The sequence below is a fragment of the Artemia franciscana genome, chromosome 17 (genome assembly GCF_032884065.1).
Source record: "Artemia franciscana chromosome 17, ASM3288406v1, whole genome shotgun sequence".
NCBI classification, from domain to species: Eukaryota; Metazoa; Arthropoda; class Branchiopoda; order Anostraca; family Artemiidae; genus Artemia; species Artemia franciscana.
Genome location: NC_088879.1, coordinates 26,214,177 through 26,239,340, shown reverse-complemented (window position 1 = coordinate 26,239,340; position 25,164 = coordinate 26,214,177). Strand labels below are relative to the sequence as shown.

The window sequence follows — 25,164 nt, the reverse complement described above, 5'->3', positions numbered from 1 at the left end:
ACGAAATTACCTACTAGAACAACAAGAATAGCTAACAAGAGGATTATTATTTCACAACAGAATAATTAAATTCATTTCAGTTGCTACATTTTTTTACTTAGTTGCTCTAGTTTTCTCATCGAGGTAACTCTAATAGCTTATGTTCCCCACGTGAATGGGTTGCGGCATTTGTATTTTATTAATATTGGTGGTGATTTTATTTGTTTTTAGTTTAGTATTTTTTTTTTCTATCTATGTTTCACTTGTGATGAGGACGCCTAGTTTACATACAGGCGAAATATCACCATTGTTTTAGTCTTTCATCTTTTCACTCTACTGGCTGCAGTCTTGTTTGTTGTCTTTTCATTGAGTTTTAATCTCTCTTTGTTGTTGTTTATAATGACCTCCCCACGCTTTCGTGTTTATTCTTAAAAAATTCCTTTTTTTGTGGCAGGAATTCTTTTTTTTTTTACTTTTTAATGCATTCTCTGATAAAATCCTAGTGTTCAAATTTTTTGTCACGCACTAGTTGAACTATCTTATCCATCTCTGCGAGAGGAAAGTGTCACTTTATCAACAGGAAGGACTGGTAAAAACAATAAAAATGGGTGTCTATCTTGAACAAAATTTGGCACAGATCACTTTATCAAATGCCCAATGATGCAAATAGATACAATTTATATACTCCTGACATTTACTACAGTGCCTCTAAAAACATCAACTCTCTGTTGCCACATGTGGCCATTAATTTAAAATATACCGTTTTATATCCTCTAATTTCGGCTTTGGTAACTTTTACGATCTTAAGTCAAATAAAAACTATTTCTGAATTTAGTGGACTGTGCATAGACTTTTCTGCAAACTTCCACTATAATCGGATTGGACGATGGCGTTCATGAACAAGCAGAAATTCACAAAACTACTTAGTTCATATTAATTTTCATAAAATTACTACTTTTCGCCCTAAGAGTATTGCTTTATTCTAAAAATTAAATAAAAAAAAAGTTTTTTTTACCTAAAAGTAAGGAGCGCCATTAAAACTTAAAACGAACAGAAATTACTCCGTACATGCAAAGGGCTTTTCCTCCTCAACGCCCCGCTCTTTACGCTTAAGTTTGCCTCTTTCTCTTAACTCTACTTTTTAAAATAGTAAAAAACTCTAGCTTAAAGAGCGGGGCGTTGAGTAGGAAAAGTTTTAATGCCGCTCCTTACTTTTAGTTTAAAAAACATGTTTTTTATTTAATTTCTGGAACTTTTTGAATTAATGCATGTTTTGATCTTGGCTCTCCGCACGTAAATAATTAAAACGAAATTTGCATATTAATCTTTTTTTGGCTAAATGGCTTTCTCATAGTTTTAATCGGAAGATTTTGAGAAAAAAAGGAGCGAAGGAGTAGACCTAGTTGCCCTCCAATTTTTTGATTGCTTAAAAAGGCAACTAAAACTTTTAATTTCTTACGAACGTTTTCATTAGTAAAAAATTTACGTAACTTATGAATTAACTTACGTAAAGAACTTCCATTTTCGTGTTTTTATTGCGTATATGAGGGGGTTCAGCCCCCTCGTCATTACCTCGCTCTTTACACCAAAGCTTAAATTTTGTCCCAATTTTTAAAGAATGACCCCTGAATAACAAAGGTCGTAGAATAAATAGTTGAAATTACTGTAAATATTTTAACGTATAGATCGTGGTACTACGAAAAGGTAAAGCTCTCATATGCGTAATAATTTCTGTTCGTTTTAAGTTTTAATGATGCTCCTTACTTTCAATTGAAAAAAACTTTTCATATTTTTTTTTTTCATTGTTTTTTTTTTAAATAATGCTAGAAAATCCTGCGCCTCCTTCAGTGGAATTCTTTTCCCCCATGACAAATTCCTCCATGGAAAGATCCTCCCACGTAACCCCCATCAACTTCATCCCCCCCCGAACACAAAAATCCCCCTGAAAACGTCTGTACACTTCCCGATAGCCATTACTGTATGTAAACAGAGGTCAAAGTTTGTAACTTGCAGCCCCTCCCACGGGGACTGTGGGTGAGTAAGTCGTCATCAAAGACATAGCTCTTATTATTAGGTTTTTCGACTATGGTGAATAAAATGGCTATCTCAGAATTTTGATCTGGTGACTTTGGGAAAAAATTAGCGTGGGAGGGTGCCTAGGTGCCCTCCAATTTTATTGGCCACTTAAAAAGGGCACTAGAACTTTTAATTTCCGTTAGAATGAGCCCTCTCGAGACATTCTAGGACCACTAAAGTCGACACGATCACCCCTGGGAAAAAAAACACAAATAAACAAAAAAACAAATACACACGCATCCGCGACCTGTCTTCTGGCAAAAAAACGAAATTCCACATTTTTCTAGATAAGAGCTTGAAACTTCTACAATAGGGTTCTCTGATACGCTGAATTTGCTAGTGTGATTTTCGTTAAGATTGTATGAGTTTTAGGGGGTGTTTCCCCTTATTTTCTAAAATTTGGCAAATATTCTTTTGATGTAACTATTGGTATAAAAATTTCATTTTTTGAGTTTCGGTTACTATTGAGCCGGGTCGCTCCTTACTACAGTTCGTTACCACGAACTGTTTGAAAATCGATTAGATGAGATTTTTGAATTAGGCAATTAACTAGTTGAATTAAAAAAAAAGAAAAAGAAATCAAGCTTAGATGGTCGTTTTGTATTTTTTCATGCTTGATATTATAAAGGGGACAAAAGTAGCATTCAAAGTTTGTATCTTTGATTGATTACAAATGATGATAGTGATGATTGGCTAATTCAAGTAACGAGGATGTCATAATATTTTTCTTTTTAATGCTTACTGGATTTATGATTCAAACAATATTTTGTATAATTTTAGTGTAATTTTATTTTGTTTTTGCGTCAGTGTCAAAGCTTTTTCTTAGTTTTTTTTTTACTTGGTATAAAAATGCTCTTTCAATTATTTTTTGGCGTAATTAGAATATTTCCTGGGCTTTAAAATATACTCAGCGGAAAAAATGATAGTACCCCATGATCATAAAGACTTGAAAAGAAATATTTTTGGTGAAATTTAGATGTAAATAGTCTTGTATCAAATTGTTGTGTTACCCTACATACCCGCCTTGAGGGAATGACAAGGTAGCAATTAAATTCACAAAACAACTGGAGAACCTTTCGAGTATGACCTGGTAGGTAAATAATGTCTGGACGGGGGAGGTTAGATGTCCCACTTCACTGATTAGAGACCCCACTTTTCTATTCTTTGCTGTATTTCTCTCAGGGCAGTGGAGTCGAAGTAATGGTAATTTTTGCTGAATGAAGTCGGAGTTGGAGTCGGTATATTGAGAATATCTGGAGTTGGGCTGGACTCAAGGTCTGTTGTAACTTATGAAGTTGAATGATGCTTTAAAACAGGGCTGTTGAGTCCGAGTCGGAATCGCATTTTTAGTAAACTTTTTCTGAAGGGAGTCTGATTCGGAGTTGGAGTAGATATATTGAAAATACTTGGGGTTGGGGCTGGACTCGGAGTCTGTTATAACTTATAAAATCTAGTTAAATTAAGCTTTAAAACAGGGCTGTGAAGACGGAGTCGGAATCGCAGTTTTAGTAAACTTTTTTTCTGAAGGGAGTCGGTTTCGGAGTTGGAGTAGGTATATTGAAAATACCTGGAGTTGGGGCTGGACTCGGGGTCTGTTATAACTTATAAAATCTAGTTAAACTAAGCTTTAAAACTGGGCTGTTGAGACTGAGTCAGAATCGCAGTTTTAGTAAACTTTCTCTGAAGGGAGTCGGATGCGGAATTGGAGTAGGTATATTGAAAATGTCTGGAGTTGGAGTTGGATATAATTATAACCGACTCCAGAGCCCTGTTTTTTTTTTGCCTATTGCGTCCGTTGCTCTTGTATTCTATTAGGCCGGCGTATATGTTGGTTTCTAAAATGTTAATTTATATACTGTTTGCTCAGGTCCGGAATGGGGTTATCCGGATTTTTCTAATAGAGGAAGGGGTTAGAAACGCTGGTATTGCCTACTTCCTCTTATTTTCCTACGACTGGGTTGTTTGGTTTGATTGTATGGGAATCCATACAATCCTTGTTTGTACTTCCTTTGTCCAGAGTGTTTAAATGAACAGTGGGATCTCACCCCCCCCCCTTTCAAGAAAAACAACAGCATACAAATAGAATGTACCCTGATTGTTAGCGTGTGGTGTTTCTCAAAGAGTGCATGTCTGTTAGCCACACAATCACTGCTCTCCGCCTCACTTCCTTCCTCGTTGTATACTGAAAAAAGTGCATCATTCATTAGAATGTTTCCATTGTTGCTACATTTATCATAGAGAACTCGGCCAGTATGATTTATTCAAATTTCTAGATTAAATGACAGATTAAAATCATGAACGTAAATAAAATAGAGCAACAAAACGAGTTCATATTGTTTGTAAAGAAGGACGTGTCATCCTGTCCAGAACCAAAATGTGTATCGTGTATTTTGAATTTAAAGGAGGGCGGAAGAAAGGCATACTTTTGATGGAAACAGTCTAATTGGAAGATTTAAATGGGACAAACATTGCAAAACTTTTATCGTGTGACTGAATATATGACCACTTTGACAATTTATACTTAGATATTCTTCGTGCCAGTGGCAAAATCAACGCCTTCGTCCCCAACTCCACTAGAGGATCTTTCTCACTTTCTGACATAGGCTATCTACGAAAAAAAGTGTCAGATCCGCTATTTCATTTTGGGCAACGGTTTGTCTTGCAAGGAAGCTAAGTTTGTCGTTAAAAACAAAAACATGCTAAAATCCTATCTATATTTATTTTTATGTCAAAATAAGATATTCGATTTTAAGCTTTTTACAGTGGAATTTACAGTGGACTATTTTTTTTTTCTTTTGAGGGCTTTTAATTATAGCTAATTTCACCTTTTGAAGGACAGAAGTTCATATAAAGAACAGAAACAGAAAAAAAAAATCTAAACCGAAAGGTGAAAATAGGCTTTACAAAATCGTTGAAATCGCTGTAACAAAAAAAAATCACTGAAATAATAAAGAATTGCAGAATCAAGTGGTAGATCCCTAGAGGTACCAGTCCTGGTCGCAATTAGTTTGAGATCGCTTTAATTTCTTCAGTATTGTCTGAAAACTTTGATAGTAATACCAATGCGTGAAACATTTCTTTTGATATGGCATTTGCCGCCCCCTAGATTCTGAAAAGTATTTTTTTTTTTAATATTTTCATTAGAAAAAAATCCAGGAAAGACAAAAATCCCTCTCTTAATTTTGAAAAAATGTTCTTTAATATATTCATGAAGAGCGCATCGAGGATCAGGGTTACAAAAACTTTAAAAACTACATAAAAATGTTTATATACGTTTTGTACGTTTTCTTTGTTTGGGGGGGGGGTCAAAACCCTGTACCCCGTCCCCTGGATACGGCCTTGATCTTCATGAAGAAAATGAAAAATAATTACCCCCCTTATTTTTTTGTGAAATGGTGCCATTGCACATCTGCCGGCTTAATGTTATCTATCATATTTTGACAATGAAGCTGGATCGCCTGACATATAATACGAAATAATCTGATATATAATAATTTTAAATATAATATTATTTTATATAATTTTAAATATAATATAATTTTAATTTTAAGCATAAATATAATTTTATATAATTTTAAGCACAGAAATAGGCAAAAAAGCTTTAAAAACTCAAAATATAAATTAGTACTATTAGCATATAAAAAGGCAGTCTTTTCAATTTCTTCTGCTTTGTATATCCGGAATTTTATAACAAGTTTCGCTTGTTTCATTGATAAAGGCTGCCTGTCAGCATGGCCTTGCCACACTGAAACTGCTTAGCAAAACGGTATGAAAGATGACAAATATCTTACGTGCCTGCTTTAGTTATCGCCTATTATTTCTTAGGACGTATTGTTTTAAGATGCTTTTTAGCTGATTTTTAGTCATTCATTAAACAAACTTGCGTGGCACTCAAGTTGGATACACATACATCAGAAATCGTCTCATGTTGCTATCAAGTGAAGATATTTGGAATCTGGTATAAAAAATTGGTGTGAGAGGCGAGGAGGAGGGGATGCTGTCTTTGAATGGAAAACTTGAACAATTTTAGAAGCGGAAGAAGGAAATTTCTCAATTTAGAGGAGAATAGACATGATATCTAATTAAGTTTTTACTGTGTTACACCGCTCAAAACCTTCCTTGAAATTGTATAAAGGCACTTTAAGCCTAGTAGTGGCGTCAACTCAAGAAAATTAAGGGGAGGGGGTATTATATATATTTCTCAGTGTCAAGGGTGGGGGTGAATTGTAATTCTGTCAATTTTTCAGTGGAGGTACAAAAAACGGCATTGTTTAATGAAAATGCTCCAAAAATTTTTTTTTTTAATCTAAGGGGTTGAAACATCTAGGAACACAGTCTCCCCTGCTCTTTCCCTCAGTTTGCGGCAACACAGTCTAGTCCTTCTGCTAATAAATTTGATCTTTTTCGTTATCATGTTTTCTGTATAATTTGCTTTCATTTCATCCCCTTTCCTTAATATGTTCGCCATTGAACCTACTTCAGTTCTTCATTCAGGCTTCTAGACTACACCGGCTGCATCCGCCCTAAGCCAAGCGACCCAATGCACAGCCCTTTGGTCTTTTCACATCTTTTTTAAAGTTGTGAACACAGTCTAGTCCTTCTGCTAGTAAATTTGATCTTTTTCATTCTCATGTTTTCTGTATAATTTGCTTTCATTTCATCCCCTTTTCTTAATATGTTCGCCCGTGAACCTACTTCAGTTCTTCATTCAGGCTTCTAGACTACCCCGGCTGCATCCGCCCTAAGCCAAGCGACCCAATGCACAGCCCTTTGGTCTTTTCACATCTTTTTAAAAAAAAAATTTTAGACTTTTTTCTTTTATAGAATTTGGAATCTTTGTTATTGAAATTAGAATCTATTATTCAAATACTTCCTCTGCATAGAATTGTCCCGGGAGTGAAGACCTATACTGAAATAAAAATTACAATAAATCTGGTGTAAATAACAGTTCAACAGGGACAAATCCTTTTATTTGACCGTGAAACAGCACCAAATCTCTGAATATTTTGGTCACATATATAGTGAGCGTCTTCAGCAGTAAAAACAAAGTCTCTGGATATTTCGGTCGCATATACAGTGGCCGTCTTCAGCAGTACAAAAAATCTGATTATTTCAGTAACATATATAGTGGCCGTCTTCAGCGGTAAAAAAAAAGTATCTGGATATTTCGGTCACATACACAGTGGCCGTCTTCAGCACCCTACGTAATAAATTTTTGACGTTGCTCTCCTGTCTATTTTGCAAACTCCCACGAAAAAAAGACCTAATAAACTATTAGAAAAAATAGTTATGTTGCATACGCCCTCTTCCAGACTTCCCTGATTCCTAAGGGGACATTTTTTTTGGCTATGATTTGAAGCCTTCGTGTGAGAAATTTGATGACAGAGTAAATTCTGTAGGCCTACTGCCAGGACTGAAACGTAGAGGAGCTACTGTTTTGATTGATAATTTTCCCTTGTCGAAGGCTTCGTCGTTTGTTAATTTTATTGTTTGTCGAGTTCAGCACTTGACTTGAGTGCCAATTTTGTCGAGGAGACTGGGATTTTTTTTCCTGGCTTGGTAGGCTACAGCATGGCTACGGAAATATAAAAGGTGCTAAATGACTTTGGTGCCAAACCGGTATTTATATCATCTTCAAAATGTATTTACGATCGGTAATTTACAAATTTGCTCCTATAGAATAACTTTGTTATTCTAACTTTGTCTTATCTTTACTTTGCCTTTGCCTTATCTTTTAACTTTGCCTTTATCTTATCTTTTTAACTTTATCTTTTAACCTTATCTTTTAACTTTGCCTATGTCTTAACTTTGTATAGCACCATCCTCCAAGTACCTGAAGCTATCCCGTCAGGCTTCATTACTTGTCTTATTACATTGTAGCCATTGAGATAGCAACCAATGCTTAGAATATCAGTGATTTATTTGTAGTTATGAGAAGAATATTTAAAGGGTGTTGGTTCTTTATAGTTTTAACAGTTTATACAATTTAAAAATCGATTTTTATTGCATACTAGGCTATTCCTCTCACAATTCTTGGTGCATCAAGAGAATGGTACATTGTCACAATAAAAAGAATTCATACTTAAGGCATTATGTACGGTACATTTTCCACCTTAAGGTTTTTTCATTGTGCAACATTATATGTTTGTATATATGTATGTATCTGAATTGTATGTCTAGATTGTACCCTAAACCTTTCACAATTATTTAAATTAATTAATTTTTTAGTTTTCTGCCCATCGAAAAGCTAGAAGTCAGAATAGTTCTTTTTTTAAGAAACTGCGCCTGTGGCCTTTTTACACGTCGGCTGGAATTTCCTTCACGTGGTACAATCCTAAAATGTCATTTAGCTCATAAAATGGATTTGTGTATTCACAATTTACAAAATGTTGCGTAAACATTGTTTAAGTGATTTATATGTGAAAACTACGCCATTGCTACTGTAATAAATTTTACATAAACCCAATTAACGAGAATCCTCTGGGAACCACACTACAGGCTTCTTAAGATGTGTTAAGAATCTTACATTTATTTATATTTTTTGTGAAACATTTTTTCTGTGAATAATTTTTTTCTAGGCATTTGGTAACGCAAAGACTGCCCACAATAACAATTCTAGTCGATTTGGCAAATTTATACAAGTTACGTACAGAGAAAATGGACTGGTTCATGGGTACGTTCGATGGCTCTTTTACTTTATATTTTTAATGTGTGTGTATATCGAGTACTTTTGGGTTACCCTTCTATATGGTTTATGGGGTTTCATCACTGTCGAGGAGTTGGATCAAAATAAAAAATGCACCATCGGAATCTTTTTGGTGGACAACTTGAAATAGGGGGATTACCCCCCCCCCACCTTTAACAATAAAGGATCACTACTTTTTGGATGGGAAGTAATGATTTGTCCTCCTTTCCTTTCCTCCACTACTAGTATGGCACTGGAACATAATAGAGAGCTCTTTAAGGGCTCATTTGAAAGCTTTTTTTCATATCTAGTCGTTTTTTTTTATATAAATTTGACCTGGTAACGCCATCATTGAGTGTCGTATGACGCTCAAAAACTGCAATTTGGGTGTCAATTCTGGAGGACAAAAACTAGTATATTCCTCCTCTGAGCCCCCTTGCTATTTTCATTAGTCGTCTCCTGAATGATAGAACCAGGCTAGTCCTAGTGGCTAGACTAATTCTAGGACAGTGGGGTCAATTTATGAGAGTTGAGGTGAGGGAGGCAAAATGTATTTTTAGCATCTAGAGGGGTGAGATTTTTTTCAATGAAAATACCAAAAAGGGTATATTTTAATGAAAATGTTCAAAAAAAGTATTCTTCTAAATCCAGAGAGGGAAACAGACCCCCCCCCCCTAATTGACGCTACAAGAACTACGAGGCAACTGGAACTTCGTAGCATCGATCATTGAACATCGAGATGTTGTAAGGCTTAATTCAAAGCTATTGATCATTTCTGCATGCTTTTTATAGAATTATCGTAAAAAAAAAAAAAAACATTAAAAAAAGCTGCATCGAGTGGTGATAGAACTTTAGGTCTAAGTTATCTTATTGCTGTAAATTTCTAGTACGCTGTAAACGGGTGATTGGGAACAGCAACATTATAAAGCAAACACTATTAAAGAAAACTTGGTAGTGTAGATGTAAAGCCGGTTCTAGGCGTTTTCCCACCCTGGGAAATATCCTCCCCCCATGTGGAAAATACCCCCTTCCTGGAAAATACATCCTCTTTGAAAGGAAATTATTCCCAAAAATTTACTTCCCGCCGAAAATTCCCCTAGATACCCCGCCCCCCGCAGAAAACGTCCCCCGTGAAAAATTTCCCTACGATTCACAATAAGAAATACTATCTGGAAGCAATGGATAAATTACAAAACTTAAAAAGGCACTTAAACTTATACAATGGTGTTCTCTGATTTTTTTTGTAGTTTGGGAGGGCGTTAAAGGATGCATTTTAATGCCAAAGCATCCAAGCTCTCATTGAGGCATCAAATAAATACAGAATTAGTTCTAATGGAGAGACGAGAAGGGGATTGGAGGTAGAAATTGATTTATAACCCCCCAGGGCCGTAATCAGAATTTTGTTTGGGGGGGGGGGGGGGTTACAAAAGAAATGAAAAAAAACGAAATGGGTATCTTCTGTCTTATGATTTCTGGGAATGTTTCTGGTCTACGCTGTTATTATGAAAGTAAATGAAACCCCAAAATGAGCAGAATTTATTCCGTGTTGGAGGTGGACAGCCCCTTTCTCATCCAAACCTCCACCTCATGTTCGCAGAAACTTGGGAGTATGCTCATTAGATCAGATTGTTCTTTTGGTCTTCTTTTTTTTTAGACTTTTTATTTGTTGTTCTTTTTCTACTCGCTTTTTTTTTTACAATTTTACAGATGGAATAAAATATAAACCAGTACCATCATTGTTACTGTCTGAAATTTCTTGCCTTTTTTCATATTTTCGTGGATGATTTGTTGATAATTTTTCAATATCAAACAATTCGTGGCAGCGAAATGTAAGTGAGGAGTAATGCGGCTCAGTATTAACCGAAACTCTAAGAAACAAAGTCTTGATAACAATGGATACATCAAAGGAATCGAATTTTGATGCTTAATCAAAATATATCAAAATTATCAAGTTTAATATTAGTCATCAAAAGTTACGACCCCGAGAAAATTAGCCCAATTTTTGAAAAAGGGGCGAAATATCCCCAAAACATCGAGCGATCTTAATGAAAATCACTCCATCGGATTCCGAATATCAGAGAACCTTATATAGAGGTTTCAAGCTCCTATATACAAAAATGTTGAATTTTGCATTTTTATGGCACTTGGTATTAACCAAGTGACATATAGCAATCGCAAATTCTCTCGGTCTGTCGGTTCCGGTTTTGCTACTTTAGGCACTTCCAGGTAAGCTAGGACGATGGAATTTGGCAGGCATATCAGGGACCGGACCAGATTAAATTAGAAATAGTCATTTTTCCGATTTGACCGTCTGGGGGTGGGAGTGGGGGGCCCGTTAATTCGGAAAAAATAGAAAAATTGAAGTATTTTTAACCTACGAAGGTTGATCAGATCTCAATGAAATTTGATGTTTGGAAGGATATCGTATCTCAGAGCTGTTACTTTATCCCGACCGGATCTGGTGACATTGGGGGGGGGGGAGTTGGGAGGGGGAAACCTAAAATCTTGGAAAACACTTAGAGTGGAGGGATCGGGATGCAACTTGGTGGGAAAAATAAGCACAATTCCTAGATGCATGATTGGCATAACCGGAACGGATCCGCTCTCATTGGGGTAGTTGAGGGGGGGGGAGGTTAATTCTGAAAAATTAGAAAAAAATGAGGTATTTTTAACTTACGAACGGGTGATCGGATCTCAATGAAATTTGATATTTAGAAGGATATCGTGTCTCAGAGCTCTTATTTTAAATCCCGAACAGGTCTGGTGACATTGGGGGGGGGGAGTTGGGAGGGGAAACCTAAAACTTGGAAAACACTTAGAGTGGAGGGATCGGGATGAAACTTGGTGGAAAAAATAAGCACAAGTCCTAGATACATGATTGACATAACCGGAATGGATTCGCTCTTTTTGGGGTAGTTGGGGGGAGGGTTAATTCTGAAAAATTAGAAAAAATTAGGTATTTTTAACTTACGAACGGGTGATCGAATCTCAATGAAATTTGATATTTAGAAGGTATCGTGTCTCAGAGCTCTTATTTTAAATCCCGAACAGATCTGGTGATATTGGGGGGAGTTTTGGGGTGGGAGAACCTAAAATCATGGAAAACGCTTAGATTGGAGGGATCGGGATGAAACTTGGTGGGGGAAAAATAAGCAGAAGTCTTAGATACTTGATTTACATTATTGAGACGGATCCGCTCTATTAGGGGGGGGGGGGTTAATTCTGAAAAATTAGAAAAAAATGACGTATTTTTAACTTACGAAGGAGTGATCGGATCTTCATGAAACTTCATATTTAGAAGGACCTCGTGACTCAGATCTCTTATTTTAAATCTCAACCGGATCCAGCGTAACTGGGCGGGGGAAGTTGAGGGGAACCGGAAATCTTAGAAAATACTTAAATCGGTGAGATCAGGATGAAACTGGATGGGAAGAATAAACACTTGTCTAAGACACGTGATCGACATAATCGGACCAGATCTGCTCTCTTTGGTGAAGTTGGGGGGGGGTAATTTTGAAAATTGAGGTATTTGTAACTTACGTAAGGGTGACCAGATCTTAATGAAATTTGATATTTAGAAGGGTCTTGCGCTTTAAAGCTCTAATTTTAAATTCAGACCAGATCCTATGACATTGGGGGGAGTTGGAGGGGAAAACCGGAATTCTTGGAAAACGTGAAAATTGGGGTATTTTTATTTTACGAATAGGTGATCGGATATTAATGAAATTTGATATTTAGAAGGAATTCATGTCTCAGAGCTCTTATTTCAAATCTTGACCAGATCTTTTGACATTGGGGGGAGTTGGAGGGGGAAATCTTGGAAAACACTTGGAGTGGAGGAATCGGGATGAAGCTTGGTGGATAGAATAAGCAAATGTCCTTGATACGTGATTGACGTAGCCGTACTGGATTCGCTCTCTTTGGGGGAGTTGGGGGGGAGGGGTTCCGTGATTTGGCGAGTTTGGTGCTTCTGGACGTGCTAGGACGATGCAAATTGGTAGGCGTGTCAGGGAGCTGCACAAATTGACTTGATAAAGTCGTTTTCCCAGATTCGACCATCTGGGGGGCTAAAGGGAGAGGAAAAATTAGAAAAAATTAGGTATTTATAACATACGAGTGGGTGATCGGATCTTAATGAATTTTGATATTTAGAAGGACATCGTGACTCAGAGCTTTATTTTAAATCCTGACCGGCATTAAACCTCTTATTTTCCTTTTAAATCAATCTATTGATTCATGGAATTTTGCTAGAGCTCATACAATATGATCTCTTGGCTCTTAGCTCTTCTTGCCTCGTCACAAGTGCCATATGAGCTCTTAGCTCTTGTTTTTTTTTATGTCAGGAGCAAGATCACGGATGCGTTTCTTTTTCAGGGGTGATTATCGAACCAGTGATCTAGAAGATCGAGTGAAAGTTCATTTGATTGGAAATAAAAGTTCTGGTGCCCGTTTTAAGCGACTAAAAATATTGGAGGGTAGCAAGCCCTCCACCCACGGCCCTTTTTACCTAAGTTGTCAAACCAAAACTTTGAGATAGCGATTTTGTTCAGCATAGTTGAAAGATCTAATAACTATGTCTTTGAGGATGACTTGACTCCCCACTAGGGAAGAGCTGCAAGCTGTGAAATTTTTCGCGGGGAAGGGAGTTTTTCATGGAGGGGGAGCTGGACTTCCCGGCACTATTGAAAAAAAGACCATGAACGAAATAAAAAACAAGTTTTTTCTACTGAAAGTAAGGAACAACATTAAAACTTAAAACAAACAGAAATTATTACGCATAAGATGGGGCTACCCGCTCCTCATTACCTCGTTCTTTACACTGAAATTTTTTATGTACTTTTAAAAAATCTATTATTCTAATTAAACGGCCCTTGTCTTTCAGGAGTCATTCTTAAATAATTGGAACAAAAAGTTAAACTTCAGCTTAAAGAGCAAGGTATTGAGGAGGGAGCAATCCCCCCTTATATATGTAATAATTTCTGTTCGTTTTAAGTTTTAATGTTGCTCTTTACTTTAAGTTGAAAAAGACTTTTTTTATTTAATTATCTACTCATGGTGTATTGTGAAATTTGAAAGTGAAACATGTGACACCGTCTCCAAAGACAACGACTGAAACTGTTCACAGGTCATACAAGCGTATTTCTTTTCGATAGTCGGCTTTTGAGCCTGAACTGGAATCCAAGGAAAAAGTAAATATTGTCTTGCTAGACTTGGAATTTTCTGTGAAATGTGCAGAAATTCTTTCTCTTCTAACTTTTTATCTTGGCATAAAGTAATGAGTTTTTGTGAATGACAAGGTTTGAGATTAGTTGGAGAGAGAGATGTCCTTTCAGCTAGGAAACCAAAAGTAAAAAAAATAAAAAATAAAGTGAAATGCACTACGAAAAAAAGGCAAACCAAAACTTTGATAAACCCTTATTGATAACAGCTATTTTTCACTATAGTAGCCTATATTTGTCAGTGATAATAATAATGAATCTGGAGTTGAATATTTTTTTTCCACTGTGCTTGATGTATCTCTGTCTTTACCATTTAGTACTTATTATTATTTTACTAGGGGGGGGGGCGGTAATTAGACAGAACTAGATATGAACCATTTCTTTGAAAACTGCACGAGCACAGAGGGAAGTGGAGTCCACGTGAAAACCCACACTAATTCCAAAAAAGAGCAATGCAGAAAAATTGTTCAATATGCAAATATAAGAGTGACTAATGGATCCCTTCTCCATGTTGTTACTACTACTACTACTAATAACTCACTGCAACACCAAGCCTCCTGAGGCCAACACAGCTACGCACGCTCCTCCTCCAACCTAATCTATTTAAAGCCTCCCTCTTTACACCATCCCAGGAAGTTCCCCATTTCCTTTAAATCTTTATTTATGACATCCTCCCAACCCAGACAGGGACGACCTGCTTTCCGTGTAGCCCCAGACGGTTGGCCAAAAAGGACAATCTTCGGTATTCTGTCATCCTTCTCCATGTTGTTAGAGGTCCCATTATACCGCGAGCGGTGAAGTTTGTTTGAACGTCTCTCCATATGGGTTATCCATACTCTGGTTTTTCTATACACTGCCGTTGGACTGATTGAATTGGTTAAAGCTAAGTGGCTAAGACGCACTAAAGGTGTTCGAAAGACTGTGATTATGTATTTCGTTGGTGTCACATTTTTTTTTAAAACTTCATTGTAGCCTACATGAGTAACCACTGACAGGTAGACTTTACCACTACTAACAGGACATTGCAGCACTAAGCAACCTGAGGCCAACACAGCTATGGACACTCCTCCATCTCAGTCAATTTAAAGACTTCTTGTTTACAATTTCCCAAGAAGTTCCAATTTCTATCAAGTCCTTCCCTACGACCACCTCCCACCCAATTCTGGGATGACCTGCTTTTCGTTTGGCCCTAGATGGCTGGCTGAAAAGGACAGTCTTTGTTAATCTTGTCATCTTTCCCTCGCAGAATGTGTCTTAGCCATCTCAACCTCATTCTCATTATAACCCTAAAAAGCGGGATAAAACCACATTCTTTGTAGAGCTTATTGTTTGAAAAACGGTCAGTCAGACGGGTACCCAAAACGATCCCTAGACAATTCCTCTGGAAAAGATCTAACAAATCATCCATCTTTCGGAGTACCCACGTTTCAGAATCCTACTTGTCCTCTATCATCACTCATTATTCTGTTCTTGCTTCGCAAATTTATCTTCCTATTATTCCACACTTTTTTTCAACTTGTGAAAAACGCACTGGGCTCTGTCTATTCCACTTTTCCACTTTTAACATCTTCACTGCGTCCACCATCTTTACTAATAATACTACCTAGGCAAGTGCAGGTATCCAATTGATCGATCCTCTCGTTAACCAACATCACATCTTCACCTTCACTTATTCCTAGTCTAAGCTAATTAGTCTTCTTAACAATAATTTTCAAGCCCATTACCGTTGGTAAATCTTACCGATTGGTCAGACTACCAATTTCTGGACTTGACAATTAGCCACGCCACCATGAATTCCAATAATTAAGTATGTCATGTTACAATATTTCTTTTGACATAATAGTATGCTGGCTAATAGAGAATCGAAAAAAAAATCCTTGGTGTCTATAAATTATATTACAAGGATATAGATTGGCAAGTACTTGTTGTTTTTATCAGACCCTCATTGAACTATGATTCTTGCATGAGAAAATTTTTTGATAATTTTTCTGCCAGATACTTAGACAGGGAGTCAACTTTGGTTTCCTCTATCGGATTCGTTTAATTGTCGCTGATTAAACTTGGCTGGTGGACAATTTTTGTGTAGTTCCAGGCGTTTGTTTAAAGGATCAGATTTAAATGGAGTCATCACCAAAGAAGCGTATCATATTGTTCAAATGTGATGACAAGTGGATAAGTTAAATGCTGGCGCAGAATAGAAGCGATTTTATGCAAAACGCGCCTTTTGCGTTGCAATTAATCCGTAAATTACAGCATATTTTTATGTCATGGCAGGTTTTCTTAAATGCAAAAGGCTTTAAAGAAAATGCATGCACCGAAGTGTGACTCTGAAAAAAGGAAGATAAAATAGTTTCTTTGTGATGCCCTTGATGGATCAGTTAATGCACGCTTCTGCCGAGGCTTCAGCTTTTTGCTCTCATGACTTGAGATAGTTAAGTCGTGTAGAGAGCAAATGTTTTTTGTTTTTTTTTGTATAAGTTGGCTTCGGAAATCCGATTCTTTCTTTCCCGACGCCAACGAATTTCGGTAATCAAGAAAAATAATAGGCCATTTGTTGAACTAGATTTATGTTGATTGCTAAAATCCTTTGGTGGAAGAAAAAAACCAGTCGAGTTCGTCAATTCCTATTCATATACCCTCCCTATATATTTTTGCCATTTCTCCTGGTCTGACATACAGCCTTCATTGCTGGATCGATGACATATCTCGCCTGTTTGATATCAGAACACATTCGCTGTTAAAGAGGATAGGACGTATTTTGTTTTGACCAAGAGGGATATACGATCAATGCAAAAAGACCGGTAACCATATGTAGTAGTCTTAACTGCAAACTTTAAAAAAGGCACGTAATATTATTTGATTTAGGACAATCGATCATTATCTAAGCCTAGCGTGGAAAACTGCGTGAAGTAACTGAAATATGCTATGTACTTGTATATCAAGGTAATAGTTGATATAAATAAATATCCCGTTAAAATATACTACTACTAGTGCTACTACTGGCGATTAAATAAAAAAAACGAGTTTTTTAAATGAAAGTAAGGAGCGACATTAAAACTTAAAACGAACAGAAATTACTCCGTATATGAAAGGGGCTTTTCCTTCTCAACGCCCCGCTCTTTACGCTAAAGTTTTTTTTACTGTTTTAAAATGTAGAGTTAAGAGAAAGAGTCAAACTTTAGCGTAAAGAGCGGGGCGTTGAGAAGGAAAAACCCCTTTCATATATGGAGTAATTTCTGTTCGTTTTAAGTTTTAATGTCGCTCCTTACTTTCATTTAAAAAACTTGTTTTTTTTTATTTAATTTCTAAACGTTTTTGAATCAATGCATGTTTGATTTTGACTCTCCACACGTAAACTATTCAAATGAAATTTGCATATTAATTCCTTTTTTGGCTAAATGGCTTTCTCTTAGTTTTGATCATACGATTTTGAGAAATATGGGATGGGGAAGGAGGCCTAGTTGCCATGCAATTTTTCGGTTACATAAAAAGGCAACTATTAATTTTAATTTTAACGAATTTTTTTATTAGCAAAAAATATACGTAACTTTAGAATTAACTTACGTAATAAACTTTTATATTCTTTAATTTTTATTATGTATATGAGGGGGTTTGTACCCTCGTTAATACCTCGTTCTTTACACTAAATCGTAAGTTTTGTCCCAATTCTTTAAGAATGACCCCTGAATCAGAAAGGCCGTAGAATAAATGGTTGAAATTAATAAAAATACTTTAGCATAAAGAGCAAGGTATTTATCTCCTCCTAAATACCTCGCTCTTTATGCTAAAGTATTTTTAGAACCCCTCATATGCGTAATAATCTCTGTTCGTTTTAAGTTTCAATGCTACTTCTTCCTTTCATTTGAAAAAACGTTTTCATGTTCATTTTTCATTGTTTTCTTATAGTAATGCTAGAGAATCCTGCGCCCTTTTCGTTGAATTTTTCTTCCCCCATGACAGCTTCCTCCAAGGAAAGATCCTCCAACATAGCCCCCTCTCCTCAGCCCCACCCCCAAACAAAATAAAATCCCCCTGAAAACGTCTGTACACTTCCCAATAACCATTACTATATGTAAACACTGGTCAAAGTTTGTAACTTGCAGCCCCTCCCCCAGGGATTGTGGGGGAGTAAGTCATCCCCAAAGACATAGTTATTATGGTTTTCGACTATGCTGAACAAAATGGCTATCTCAAAATTTTGATCCGTTGACATTGGCAAAAAATGAGCGTGGGAGGGGGCCTAGATGCCCTCCAATTTTTTTGGTCACTTAAAAAGGGCACTAGAACTTTTCATTTCCGTTAGAATGAGCCCTCTTGTGACATTCTAGGACCACTTGGTCGATACGATGACCCCTGGAAAAAAAAAAAAAAAAAAAAAAAAAAAAAAAAAAAAAAAAAAAAAAAAAAAAAAAAAAAAAACAAATAAACACGCACCTGTGATTTGTCTTCTGGCAAAAAATACAAAATTCCACATTTTTGTAGATAGGAGCTTGAAACTTCTACAGTAGGGTTTTCTGATACGCTGAATCTGATGGGGTCATTTTCGCTAAGATCCTACGACTTTTAGGGGGTGTTTTCCCCTATTTTCCTAAATAAGGCAAATTTTCTCAGGCTCGTAACTTTTGATGATGAGTTATATATTTAAAATCAGCATTAAAATGCGATTCTTTTGATGTAGCTATTGATATCAAAATTCAATTTTTTAGAGTTTTGGTTACTATTGAGCCGAGTCGCTCCTTACTACAGTTCGTTACCACGAACTGTTTGATTCACTATAGTACAAACCGCCTGAGACCAACTCAGCTACGTAAGCAACTCCTCCATCCCAATCTATTTAACGTCTCCTTCTTTTTGTCATCCCAAGAATTTCCAGTTTCCCTTAAATCCTTCCTTATGACCTCTCACCCAATTCAGGGACGAACTGCTTTTCGTTTGGCCCCAGATGGCTGACCGAAAACAACGATCTTTAGCAATATGTCAAGGATTTTCGCTTTTAACTTAATGTTTAGCCAGTATGTTTTCAGACCTATAAAAAAAAGTTTTATGAGAAAATATTTGTAAGTTTCATTTGCTCTTCAGTAATCTCATGTGTTACTTTCCCAGCTTATCTTTATACATTATAATTGTGTTCACTAGAGCTTATTGCAATTAGTTTTCGTATGTCTGTCAGTGGGAAAAGCTTCTGATTCGTCGTAAGTAATTGCAAGACATAACTTTCATCTAATCAGAAGCCTTTTCCATTGACAAACCAACGACAATTAATTACAATGAGCTCTATGGAACATACGGCTTACAGATGATCATATTATACTACAGACTAGAAGTTACTTACTATTTGCAATAACTATTAATCACTTCAGTAATCTGACGTGCTACTTTTCCAGCTTATCTTTATGCATTGTCCAGCGACCTTTATTTACTGAACAAGCCTTTTAATTGTAAACCGAGGAAATTTAGTTCAATATTGCTGCTAGAACAACTTATGATATCACCGAGACACATGAGGCCATCATAGCTGCAGTGGATCCCCATTAACCTTAATCTGTTCAAAGATTCACTCTTTACTCCCTCTCATTAAGTTTTTAGTTCTCATCCTTTTCTTAAGACTCCTCCCCACCCAGTTGAATGCGTCCTGCTTTTCTTTCGGCCCCCAGATAGATTGACAAAAAGTTCAATTCGTCCCTACCTTACAATCTTAATTTTTATTTCACTATAGCCCTGGAGGATGGGATCTAGTTGTATTTTTCCTGCCGCTTATTACTAGATATATGGTCAGATCCTAATTTTAAGGTCAGGGTGCATCTCTCGGATCCTCCGTGATTTTCTCCATAGCCGCCATTTCACATTTCCTTAATTCACATTTAATTCTTACTTATTTCTTATAATACATCCAAAACTTTTGGTTTAAAGACTGTTGTATGTTGAAGTCTTCTTAGATGATATTCACAATAAATACATCGTAGGGTAAATAAGTCCATGTGGTGTTTTGGCCGAAATATTTTGCTAATTTTTTTGCTTTCACTGGTTGAAATTTTTCGTCGCTTATTTGTTCTAAGTTGTTTTCTTACGACTTAGTAGTATATAATGTTCCGATTGGGGAGTAGGAGTAATCACTAATAGAAGTAAGATCATTTGACGGGAGTAGGGGTAAAAAAGACCAAATTTGCGCATTTTGCCCAAATCTTGACATTCACTCTTCGACTCAGATGCTACCGAAATTTTAGCCGTAAATTTGCCTATATTTTCAATGTTAAATGATACTTGTATATGATTTCAGACTTTGATGCGATATAAAAGCTTTAACTAATTGCTCTTTAGCCTTTTTCAGATTCCCAAAATAATTCATTTAAATCGCCTAAATTAGTGAATACAGAAAAGCATGTGTAATTTATAGTTTTTGCACCAAACCTTAACACATTGGCAAATTTTTATTGAATTTCAGAACTATAGAAAGGGTTTCAAGTTCTGCTCATCTTCTTATGGCAGAAGGAGGCTTATCCAAAATTGTGCCATATACAATGCTATTTCATTATTAATCTGTGTCTTGTCGAGATCAGGAGTGTCAATGAGGGGAGGAGGGTGTGAGAGTGCTTCCTCCTCTCTCAATTTTTTGCCTTCCCCCTAGATTTCTCGGATTTAGAAAAAAATCATTTTTGTATTTCCATTGGAAAATACTTTTTTTGGGTATTATCATTGGAAAAAGCCGAAAAAAAAACAACAAATTTCCCCCCTCCTTGTATCTTTAAAAATTAATCCCTCCCTTTCCCTGCACTTTCGTGAATTGATGCCCTAGGTCCTGATTCCTTCGTAGTACTATTATTTGTTTCTCGTATTCCTTGTTCCTGTTATTAATTTGGTAAATGCCTGTCAGTAGGATTGCCAGTGTGGTATTTTCTCTCTTGTATCTACCCATTTTGAATATTTATTCCTAATATCTGCCTGGCCTATTCAAAACGTAATTTCATTTCCGACAAAAGCGATAAGTAATTAGAATTTTCTGTTGATGAGTAAAACATGAGTTGAGTTACATTAAGAAAAAATATCTTACTCTCAAGTGGGACAACGATTGAGCCCAAAATTTCCACTCCTCGTCTTTTTATTTTTATCAGAGCAATTCAAAGGTAATATACCGACTGCAGTCTGGCAAAAGCCAGGGGAAAGGGGCATAGGCTGAATGAACTAAAGAGATGTGCGCCACTAATACTTACACAAGTGTAAATTTAGGTTTTGTTATTTGTATATTTCGCAGTTTTTTCTAGAAATCTTCGTGGAAAGCTTGCATTTTCTGAGGAGATGAATTCTCTCCCCTCTTTCCTCCTATAAGTATGTATGGCCAGGGTGATTCACAACAGGAATTGGAAAGTGCATTTGCTTCAAGTTAGCTCTATTTACATGTATATTGTCACATCCATAAATTTATTTTCGTGGAAGGGCTACACTAAAAACGTATTTCCGTATTTTTTTGCCCCTGCACAGTATAGTATTTCTTGCCTGGAAAAGCAAAATAGACTTGCAGTTAGAATTGCCTTCTAAGCAATTTCTGGATTTTTACTGTTGGTATATTTGCATCTGATCAGGTGAAGAACAGTAAACCACAGGTCCTCTGGAAACCGTACGGATATTTTGGTATCCATTTGAACAAGAAAATAATCCATCTAACTTTCTAGGTCTAATATAGGTCTAATCTGGATTAAACTTAGGTATAAACTAGGTCTATTTGGCCCATCTAACTGTCTAGATCTATAGTGGACGCAATGTTAAAGAGGTCGCGTCTTGTTTAATGGATAAAGTTTGATAAGTTACCAAAGAAGCTTAGGCAACTCGGTGCTCCAATAACTTGTTAACTATAGTAATGATATAGCATTATTACAGACTCTTCAATACCATTAATTAAAAAAAAAAAAAAATGTTTTTATAAGAACAGTAAAGAGCCATATTAGACCTTCCTGTCGTAGTTTAGGATTTTTTTCTAGAAAAAAATCCTGGGAAGGAGGGAGCTTCAGAACTTGAAATTGCATTTTCCCTTTGGCTCTGTACTTGACGAAGAAACCTCTGAAAAGAAGATTCAAGTCCAACTCTTGAGTGTGTGTCTTCCTCATTTTTTATACCGGATAGAACAACCTTTCACGAGTTTATTTTTTTTTTTATAGAGCGTTGGTTCAGAAATATTTACTGGAGAAATCTCGGATATGTTATCAAGCAAAAAACGAAAGAAACTATCATGTGTTTTATCACTTGCTTGGTGGGAGCTCTGAACATGAGAAGCGGGAGCTCCACCTGGGCTCCCCTTCAGACTACCGATACTTAAATCAGGTAAGACTTTTTCATATCTTAGTTTTTGTTTTGCGTTTAGGTACCCTAACAAACTATACAAATTTGTGTTTTATTTTAATCAGATGTACTCTCTATTTATTTCATGTTATATTCCTTTTTAGGGATAAGATAGCGGCAGAAGGGAGGTCGATTATTGGTCTAGAGATGTTGTCATATCTATCCACCTAGCTCTTTCATTGTATTCTTAAAGTCTGTGAACTTGGAGGTTTTCCTCAGTATTTTGGGATTTGGTAAATAACGACGAAAACAACAACCAGGACTGGTTGAACTTCCTTAAGTCAAGATTCTGGGACCGACTTAATTTAAAATGTTAGTTTCAATGATCGTGCATTTTATTGCAAGTCTCATATTATATTTTGTATTTTGTATGTGCTTCGCCTAGAATGGCCCTCGGACATACATCCGAAATGCTCAACTAAGGATAGAAAAAATTGTCACTGTCTTGGATTAATTCCTCGTTGTTTTGTCTGTTGTTGTGTGTGTGAGATTCGGCAAGCTCCTTAATGCCAAATTTGATATAAATTGAACACACAAGAAAGATGCTACTAAAATTCTAAACTTTTAATTCAGATGTAGAAGATAAATTAAGATATGAGTTTTGTTTATTGTTTTTGTTTTCCTTTTGTAAATGTTTTTTTTTTTTTAATTTAGCTTAATTCATTTTTTTTTTGGTTGGTAAAGGCTTCCAGACGTGAAGTCGAAATATTCAAATCTATTTACTATTTTAGGCTTGCTGGTTTTTTTTTGTCCAAAACTTTGTTTTAAAATATTATGCCCGTTTTATCTCTGTTTGAAATTATTAAATTCTCTAGCTGGGCCAGGGCGATTTTTGACTGTATCTTACCTATTTTTGGCTGGCTGCATCGTCGCTCGCGTGATGGACTCAGGAGCCCAGCCTCCAGAGTCCCCAGGCTCTGGGGCTGCTTGAATTACTCGAGTTGTAGGTAAACAGTCGCTTTCCGGATAAGATTTACTTAATATTTCGACGAAATTTTAGATATTTCCAAGGTTTGATTTTCGAGCTGATTCCAATCTTTCATTCGCCTGGCTGTCCAGAAAGCGATTGTCTATACTAAGGCAATCGGAAGTTTTTTTTTTTATTTATGAGTAAACTTTAACCAATACAGCCTTGTCGGCTTAATTACCATGGTAGTGGGCTTGGCATTGTGCTTGCGGCAGCCTATACTGTTGTTTGAAATTCTTTCAAAATTTAAAATTTTGAGACTGGTTCTTAGGCGTCAAAATTTTAAAGCTTATATAATAGCACGAAAATGACGGTTTTGTCTGCATTGTTCTAGTGATTCTTTTTTAGCTATTTTCTCTTCTTTTTTTCTTCATGTTTCACGCAGTGACCATAGATGACGTCAGTGGAGTGAAAAGAGGACTTTCGATTTGTCATTCTATTTGGGAAATCTAGGTGGCATATATCTGAAATAACTAGACTACTGACTCCAACAAACTGCTTCCAAGAAAAAGTACTCTTGCCATCTAGTCGTCATGCGTACATTCTAATTTAACAGTGGTAAACGGCGGTAATTACATGATATATAACACTCCCGATTTTTGCCCTTAATATTTTTATATCACGGATTAGACAAATTGTAATATAATTTGACAAATTCCTAAGCTATTTGAGTATTTAACCACATAGTGCTGCTAGGGATTACTCAATGACTGCACATTCACGTCAGTGAAGTGAAGTAGTTTTAGGGATATTTTAAAATTATACTACGAACGCCCAGTGCTACTTATTCGGACAGAACAATGAGCCCTAATGTATAAGATACATAGGGGCCTGGAATTTGATTCTGGTACTACACGAATAGCGCCTCTGCAACAATCCAAACAACAAAAAGAAGAAACTACATAGGCCTACTTGTATATTTTTTACAATTAGAACCATTGTATTAGTCTCGCGGAGTCTTGTGTGAACTCAACTGAGGGAGGAACTCAACCGAGGGAGTACTAGGTTGTTTATAAACCAAACAAATTACTATCTTTTTATCCTCATGAATTACAATTTTCACTGGAAAATTTCAGCCTTACCTTCAATCCAAAGGCATAAATCATCCCTCTCTTCAAATTTTATTCCATTTTTCAGCAAAAAAGACAAACCTCCTTGTCTCATCCGATTTCTCACTTTCGAAATCATTTGGTATCCTGGAAAAACATAAGACGAGAGACAGCTGTCCATGGACAAAAACGTTTCGCAAATATCCAACACATCAATACTACTATTCATAGCAGACAAAAAAATTTCAATATCCTCCGATGGTGAAACCTAAAACCTAAAAAACAAAGAGGTTTGAGAGACCTAAAAACCTCTAATAAAAAAAAAGACTTTAGCTTCAAATGAAGAGGAGGTAGAAACAACTGAAAATTTGGCAGAAAGAGCTAAGGAACCCCTGAATTAAAACGCATGAGGATCCACAAATATAGTAAAACCTAGATTGTACTATCCTTGACATACCCTGGCCACAAACATCAGAAACGCACACCCTGGTATGTTCATGATTGAAAGTTGTCCTGATTAAAGCTTCCCTGATTACAGTGTTTTGGTTCCCATATTTCTAATTGTTTTAATTTGAATTTAGAGTGATTGTGTTCAACTGAGCAGTGTTGATGAAAGCTATGAATTTTCAAGATTGAAGCAATCCATGGAACTCGTTGGATTTTCTTCTGATACTACTCAACAAAGGATATTTGCAGTACTTTCAGCAGTTCTTCAAATAGGTGAGTGATTTTTTAATTCAGTGTTTTATGTATGAAAAATGTATTTTCATACCATTAAAAAAAGGAAAGAATATTTTTTAAGTCTCTGGCATACACGGATCAAATTCAGAGGGATTTTTTAGGAGTAGGCGTTGAAAA

General features: G+C 36.2%; 1 protein-coding gene across 6 annotated transcripts in view; it reads left to right on the top strand.

The window, feature by feature from the left end:
• The window catches only part of LOC136038070 (unconventional myosin-IXAa-like), a 266,020-nt gene that overhangs the window by 85,242 nt on the left and 155,614 nt on the right, over nucleotides 1-25,164 (top strand). For all 6 annotated transcript variants that reach the window (XM_065721055.1, XM_065721054.1, XM_065721050.1 and 3 more), the window contains exons 5-7: nucleotides 8,634-8,728; nucleotides 22,110-22,272; nucleotides 24,888-25,026. In XM_065721055.1, the coding sequence (XP_065577127.1) occupies nucleotides 8,634-8,728; nucleotides 22,110-22,272; nucleotides 24,888-25,026 (397 nt within the window). The remainder of the gene's footprint in view (nucleotides 1-8,633; nucleotides 8,729-22,109; nucleotides 22,273-24,887; nucleotides 25,027-25,164) is intronic.